Here is an 8,012-nt window from a genome sequence, read left to right on the forward strand (position 1 = left end):
CAACTTCAAGAGGGAAGGTAACAGCTATCCTACTATGTGCCCCAAAGGAAAAGCAGTAATATTTGGTGGATAACCCCACACCCATGGTGGTGAAGACCCCTGGGAAGAGTACAAAGGGGCCTCCACCTGAACTGTAGTTGTTTTAGAAAATATGAAGCAAAAATGTGAAATTTGTTCATTGTGGAGGGAGGCTATTTGGGTGTTTTGTTTATTATTCTCCGTGTTGTATCTTTTAAACTTTTCAACACTGGAAGCATAATTTTTTAAGGAAGGGAGCAATGGAACAACGTTAATATTAAAAATTGTATACGTGTGTCCTTGTGGGGACCATGCTTCCTTTCATGGTATTCAGGAGAAACGTGAGTAAAAGAACTCGGTTGTTTTTATGTTGAGTTGGAGGCATGGCAGCAGTCTTTTGGACCTCAGCAACAGCCCACTGGGGTCCGACCTCGGTCTCCGCATTGTGTGTGCATCTGTGTGTGCGTCTCCGCCCTGCAGCAAGGGCTCTCCCTGACCTTGTCCTGCTTACCTCTGTTCTCTCAGCCCAGAACTTTCAACAAAGAAGGTGCCTAGTAAATGTTTAATGAATGACTCTGATATGCTCATTTCCATCTAAATAATGAGCCATTTCAGGGCAGGATCCACGTCGTCTTCCCCCTGTGAGCCCTCCTCAAGAAGAAGGAATGAATGCTTGTTGAATGAATGAATGACTGCAGTCCTCCTTCCCCAGCCCATCAATGGAAGCAGAAAATGCACAGCCCTGTCAATTCCAACATGAGCCTCCCAAGGGGCTGGTAAGGACAGTATTTCTGCAGACTCTACCATGCTTTTATGCCTGCATTGAAAAGCCAGTGATTGTGCACGTGGCTGTACAACTTCCCAAGACTCACCGGTTTGGGTTTTTTTTGGTTTTGTTTTTGATGTTGATTTTTTGTTGTTTTTTTTCTGCCACACCACGGGACATATCTTAGTTCCCTGACCCGTGCCCCCTGTGGTGGAATCACGGAGTCTTAACCACTGGACCACCAGGGAAGTCCCTCACCCAGTTTTTTTGTTTGTTTGTTTGTTTGTTTTGCGGTACGCGGGCCTCTCACCGTTGTGGCCTCTCCCGTTGTGGACGCGCAGGCTCAGCGGCCCATGTCTCACGGGCCCAGCCGCTCCACGGCATGTGGGATCTTCCTGGTCTGGGGCACGAACCCATGTCCCCTGCATCGGCAGGCGGACTCTCAACCGCTGCGCCACCAGGGAAGCCCCTTCACCCAGTTTTAACCGCGGAAAGTCCTGTGTCCCAGGAAAACTGTGATGGTCGGTCACTTGACACCAACTCCCTTCTCTCTGGGCCTCATTTTTTTCTCATTCTCATATGAGAGGGTTGGTTCTCTTCTCATCTCTACATATCACATCTAAGATTTTAGGAACAGGCCAGAGGGGAAGAGGTGAATCAAAGAAGGAAGAAAGACTCAATTTGGAATTTTCTGAGAGATCTTTATTTTTCACAAAGAGAGTGAATGGGCACTGCCACCCCGGCCTTGGTTCTAGTGGCTTGCAATGGTCTGAAAAAAGAGAGGGGAAAAACCAGAATAGTCTAGTCAGGAACACAGCTTCTGACGCCATATGGAACTGAGTTCAACTCCCAACCATGTTACTCATTGGCTGTATGACCCTGGGAGAGTGACTTGAGCTCTCTGAGCCTCAGTTTTCTCATCTGTACAATGGGGGTAATCATAGTACTTACCTCATGGGGGTTTTAAATTAAACTATTAACTAAGGTGTCATCACAGTGCCTGGCATATGTTTAAGAGTCCATAAATGGTGGCTAAGCCTATTGTCACGAACAGTATTAATCCTCCCTGACCGCTCATTGCCAGATGAGGTTTGCTTTCTCACTGGGGCCTGAGCTTCACCTATCACAGCTTCCACCACATTTCATCATTTTGCTCATTTAATCGTCTGTTCCCCACAAGCCACACATCACTCTATCCTCCATGACAAGAAAAGACCTGTACCAAAGGAGGCACTTCATATACACTTGTTGAAAAAAGGAAGTTCAGCAGTAGCTCAAAGCTCCACCCAGAAGCCCTTGAGATTCTTAGGGCCACACTGCAGCAGAAAACATCCTCAAACCCTTCTGGCATGTGCCCCACTCCCACTGCTGACCTCCTAGGATCAGGATCTGCTGTTCTCACCCATCCCCCCAGCACCTCTGAGAAGAGCCAGCACCCAGAGCCCTCGCTGCTTGCTCTGTCCTGCTTACCTCCTCAATCCAGTCATTGAAGGCCGAGACTCGCGTGAACACTGTGGGCTTCTTGCGGGTGTTGCAGCCAAAGGCAGAAACGAAGCTGGTCACGCCATGGACCTGAAAGGAGCCATCTGCTGCCGGGCAGTTGAGGGGTCCTCCAGAGTCACCCTGGAATGGTTGGAGAGCAGTGGGGGACTGAGCTGTGTCTGAGCTTTAAGGAATTGGTTCAGACTTTGGGGATTTTCAGAAACCCTTCTATGACTTGACCTCTCTGAGCCTCAGTTTGCTCCTTTGTGATGAGGAATGATATATATCTTACAAGATTTTGTGACAATTAAATGAGGTGATAAGTATATGGTCTTAGCGCAGTGCCTGGTAGAGAGGAGGCAATCAATAAATGGTAGTTCTGATTATTAGTACCACAGTTAGTTATTAATATTGTTATTCATATTCACTTGTAGTACAGTGAGAGTATTGCTTAATTATAACTTCAGGACCCCAGATTTGAAGGTGACTTTAGAGATCATGGTGTCCATATCCCTTGCGGTACTGATGGGAATCCTGAGGTCGAGGAAGGGACAGTAACTCGTCCCGGATCAAGTCGGTGTGTGAGCTGGGACTAGAGTCCAGAGACCAGAGCTGTGTGCCTGGGCCGCAGTGACTTCCTCCAAGTCCTGCCTGGCCTGGAGGCTTGAATGAGCCCAGCAGTCAAGATTCCTCCCTCTCCTCCCAGGCAGATAGCAGAAGTACCCTGGGCCCTGCACACCCAGCGGAGTGGCTGCAGCCCCACACCACCTCGGGCAGACGAGAGCTGCTGACTCACATTGCACCCAGAGCGGATGTCCCCGCCGGCGCACACCATGGTCTTCTTCAAGGCACTGCCCCACCAGTCCAACTTGGAGCAGTGCTCGTAGTCTACCACGGGCAGCAGGGCCTGCTGCAGCTTGTCCGGGAGCGGCCCACTGGCTGTGGAGATAGAGAGCATTGAGCAGGGGCTGTAGGGATGCAGGGCTAGGGCTGGGGTCTGGGAGTTAGGACTGGGAGCCCCAGAGTGGGACGGGGGCGTTGAGGAAAAGCCACTCTTCCAGTCTGATGGGAAGTCTCCTCCCACCAGGTTATGTGGTCCTGCCTGCTTTCTCCATCAGAACATCTCCAGCACCTGGCACGCAGAAGACAAAAAAATCTTCCATTGAACACATTCACGTTTGGGAGGGGGAGGGGAGAAGGCTGCCTCTGGAGGAGGAATGGAGGAAAAGTGCAAGGATGCTCCTGATGTCGCCCTCAGCGCCCCGCCCCGGGCTCTGTCATCCTCCCCACTGTCCCTATGGCTGGCTGGAGGGGTCAGCACGTACTGTAGAGACGGCCCCAGCCGCTGATGTAGCAGGGTGTCTCATTGGGCAGGATGTCGCCGGCGGGAGGGAGGCTGGCGAGCTGGACCTTGTCTCCCAGCTGGGCGCTGCGCGAGAGCTTGATGAGGGAGATGTCGTTGCTGGGGAGGAGGGAAGAGTCATGGGCAGCCTGGTCCTCCAGCCAGACCAAGCCCCGCCCCTCAGCTTTGCTTAGGATATTTCACCTCCGGGATGCGCCCGGTGCCCCTTCTCCCTCCAGATCCCATGCATTCCTACTGCTGAGCAACTTCAGGAAGCCCTCCTGGCCTCTTCAGCCCACGCTGACCCTTGGCCTTGGTAATTGTCCTCAGCTTCTACACCAGTGGTTCTCACGCATCAGCTGTGTCAGAATCACTGGAGGGCTTGTTAAAACACAAGTTGCTGGAGCCCATTCCAGAGTTTCTGATGCGGTGGGTCTGGGAGGCCCCAAGGGTTCACATTTCTAATGAGTTCCCAGGTGATGCTGCTGCTGCTGGCCTGGGGACCACACTTTGAGAACCACTGCTCTCTTCATCTGCCTGTTTGTCCCTCAAGTAATTGCATCTGGGTCTGATTTTCTCTCCACTCACCCCAGGAGCCCCTGAGGATGGGTCAAGGTCTTGACCATCATGGTCCCTCACTTCTGAGTTGCACTTTCAGGGATTTTGCACCCTTCTTTGATCCTCTCACCAGAAAAATGCTGAGCTACCCAGACATACAATTTTGCATATGCTTGAGAGGGTGAAGAAGCCCTGCTTTGTGTTCTCACCCAGTGATTTTCTCCTTGACCCTCATAACCACCCAGGAAGCCCAGAAGGCCACCCTTGACAAGTGGTCAAACTGAGGCCCAAAGAAGGGCAATGACTTGCCCAAGCCGCACAGTGACTTGGTGCTGGAGCCTGATTCTCAGTCCAGTGCTCGTCCTTTAGCCCACAATGCTGGGAACGCAGGACGCTCTGGATGAATGCCCATTGAGTGGAGGAACCCTTGGATTTGGGACAGGGGTGCCTGAGGAGTCCTGGGTTCTGAAGCCAACCAGCCGAGTGGCCTTGGGGGAGTTCCTGCCCCTCCCTGGGCCCTGCTCTCCCCTCTGTAGGGAGAGACGTTTGGTGTGGGTGATCCTTAAAAGCTCTGTTGGCTCCGACCCTCAGCATGTGGGACCTGGGCTCAGGCTGCTGGCCCAGCTCCACTGTCCCTGGGAATCTTCTCAGAATCAGTGTTGGGTCATAGATAGACCAGCAGAGGAGCCCCTGGGTCCCAGGCCTGAGAGTTCACTCACCCACAGGACACGCATTTGGGGTTCCAGAGTGGGTGCACGAAGAGGTCCCCAGCATTGACGGGGATCACCTGTTCGGGGCCCTCTTTCTCAGAGCGGTCATACTCGCCCAACACCACCTGGTAGGTCAGGGAGCTCCTGCTGGCAGAGGTGACATCAGTACAGGCCTGACTGGCCTCCCCCCTCCCTTCCCACAGTCCCCCACTGCCCCAGCCTGCCTGGGTCTCACGCAGGGAGGGGGCAAGTGAGAGAACTCACGAGATGCAGTGGCCCGCTGTCATGACCCAGTCAGGGGCGATCAGGGTGCCTCCACAAGTGTGGTAGAAGGTCCCGTTCTTTTTATACTGCAGGGAGACCTGGTGGCAAGGGAAGGAGGAGCCTGAGTGGTCTGGGCCCCACAACAAGGGCCGCTACCCATGGCTGTATAGGTTGTGCACTGCACAACTCTAGAGAGAATCATTCACACAGAATGGCGCCTCTGGAAACGTGCAGTGCCTCGCCCACACAACTGTACCATCCACGGCTGCTTTCATGCTACAGTGGCAGAATTAAGTCATTGCAACAGAAACCACATGGCTGACAAAGTCTAAAATATTTACTCTCTCGTCTTTTACAGAACAAGTTAGCTGACCTCTGTTGTAGACCAGTGCCATCCGTAGAACTTTCTGTGATGATGGAAATGTTCAGTATGGTCCAGTATGGTAGCCACTAGCCACATGTGGTTATTGAGAATTTAAAATGTGGTTAGCGTTGAGCAACTGAATTTTTAATATTACTAAATTTAATTTAAATTTAGGCCTATGTGGGAAAAGAATCTAAAAAAAGAGTGGCATATGTATATGTATAACTGATTCACTCTGCTGTATACCTGAAACTAACACAAATAAATCGACTACTCTCCAATAAAAATTAAATAAATAAATTTAAATAGCCACATGTGGCCAGTGGCTACTGTGTTAGTGCAATGAGTCTAGTCCTCTGTGCTCCCTTCACTGACCTCTATAAAGCCCTTCATCCCTTTATTGCTCCAGACCTTATAGCCCTGTTGTATAGTTTGAGGGGTCTAGAAATGAGTCCCCCCAATCTCACTCCTTAAACATCACGCTGAACTTCCACCATTAATGCACCAACCCTTGGGTCAAACACTGCCCTCCCCCCAGAGTCTACTTTTAACTTGCAAACAGCCCAGTGAGGGTTACAGATTAAATGGGCAAAACTTCCATGTGAAGTAGATTGTCCAAGGGTTTCCTGGCCTTTGGAGACTGAGGTGAAAACTGGAAACAGCACAATGGGGTCCAGAATGAATATCCTGCAATCAGAGCGTGGGGTGCAGAACCCATGGTGGGAAATAGTGCAGCTGGTATTGCTCTTACCTGCCAGGGCCAGCTGTAGGGGACCGCATCCTCACCATTGACAACGCGGGAGGAGAGGCTGTAGGAAGTCTGGCCAAAGCCCGAGGCTAGAGGATAGAGTAGAAGCGTCAATCAGCTAGAGGGTCCCCCAAAGCAAAGAAGAGGTCTGGGTCCCAGTCCTAGCTATGGCACAAACAGGCTGTGAGATCCCATACAACTCCTTTCCCTATCTGAACCTCAGTAACCACATATGAACAATGAGCATTTGGACTAGAGCAGGGATTTCTGGACTCCCAGGAGTCTAGGGAGAGAGATGAACATGTGGCTTCCTTTCATGGCAGGAATGAAGGAGTTGATGCACTTAGAACCGTGCCTGGTACCCAATGAGCCCTTGAGAAGTGATAGCTATTGTCGTGAAGAGTGGTGGCTTTGGAGTAAGACTGCCTGGATTCAAAGTGCAGCTCTGCCCCTGGTTCTAGGATGGGCTACTTTACTTCTCTGAGGGTCAGTTTCTCTACCTGTAAAATGGTGATAATAGTAGTACTGACCTTAAGGGGACTGTTGTGAGGGTTACATGAGATAATATACGAAAATATCCTTAGCGTTCTGCCTGGCATATAGTAAGCACTCAGTAAACATTATCTGTTACCATTCATTATTGTCAGTCAAGAGACGCTGCTTGGAGGAGGTAGCCCTGAGCTGTAATGTAATAGGGCAGAGAGTCCAGGAAAAGGCTAGACCACAGGATATGGAGTGCAGTAGGGGGAGTGTGAGAGGAGAGTTGGAGGGTTAAGCAGAGGAACAGAAATTCCAACCCAAGCAGTCTAACCACAGACCCCAAAGTCTTTCCCCCTAGACTTTGTTTACCACCCACGTCGAGGACTCCCACCGCAGACCTTTGGGTCCCCCAGTCTTCCTCCTGAGCTGGTCTATCACCCACAGCTTCCCCTCTATTCTCCTGCTCCAGCATCAAGCTGACAACCTCCACAATCATGCCCCAGATACAAGCTGGGACCTCTCCTATGGAACCACGTATTGGGTTTGCGAGACTCAGGGTGGGTTGGTAGATTTCAAGGGCTCCTGGCACAGGGCAGCACAGGCTGGGGTCTTACCAAGGGCCACAAATAGGAGAAAGCTCAGCAGCCGGAGCATCGTGGGTTTTGAGATGGTAGGAGAGAGATCCATAGCCTGAGGCTCTAATATAGGGCAGAAGGCGGGTGAGGGGGGTCACACTGGGCCCCATTCCCCAAACAGGTGGTAGAACACCAGGTCTCCCATGGTCCAAGGCTACAGCCCCCACCCCCTGCAGATGGGGGAGAGTCATCCAACAACAGGATCCAGGGTTCCCTGCAATGTATGACTGCACAGGTGGCACTGAATGGCAAGCTGATAACAGGGGAAAGGGCAGGAAAGTTCACATCAGAACAAGACAGCCTCTTCCAGGAACAAACATAGGCTCTGGGACTGGTCACACCTGGGTTCAAATCCTGGCTCTGACATCTCCAAGCTTTGCATCCTTGGGCACATTGCTTAACCTCTCTGATCTTCAGGTTTCTGTCCTCTAACATAGGGTTAATATTAGTATCCACCTCAATTAAAAACATTTTTTGTTGAGGACTTTATCAGGATGTTTTTGGGCATGCAGCCATGAACAAGAATGGTCCCTGGGGCTTCCCTGGTGGCGCAGTGGTTGAGTCCGCCTGCCAATGCAGGGGACACGGGTTCATGCCCCGGTCTCCCACATGCTGCGGAGCGGCTGGGCCCATGAGCCATGGCCG

General features: G+C 51.4%; 1 protein-coding gene across 1 annotated transcript; it reads right to left on the reverse strand.

The window, feature by feature from the left end:
• Nucleotides 1-1,535: 1,535 nt before the first annotated feature.
• Nucleotides 1,536-7,386, reverse strand: CELA3B (chymotrypsin like elastase 3B). The gene is made up of 8 exons (XM_004316118.4): nt 7,347-7,386; nt 6,256-6,341; nt 5,141-5,238; nt 4,886-5,020; nt 3,592-3,728; nt 3,063-3,205; nt 2,255-2,407; nt 1,536-1,553 (listed from the first exon to the last, which is right to left on the reverse strand). Exons 1-8 carry the CDS (start codon nt 7,384-7,386, stop codon nt 1,536-1,538), a joined length of 810 nt encoding a protein of 269 aa, XP_004316166.2.
• Between the last annotated feature and the right edge of the window lie 626 nt (nt 7,387-8,012).

Source organism: Tursiops truncatus, chromosome 1 (genome assembly GCF_011762595.2).
Source record: "Tursiops truncatus isolate mTurTru1 chromosome 1, mTurTru1.mat.Y, whole genome shotgun sequence".
In the NCBI taxonomy this organism is placed as follows: domain Eukaryota; kingdom Metazoa; phylum Chordata; class Mammalia; order Artiodactyla; family Delphinidae; genus Tursiops; species Tursiops truncatus.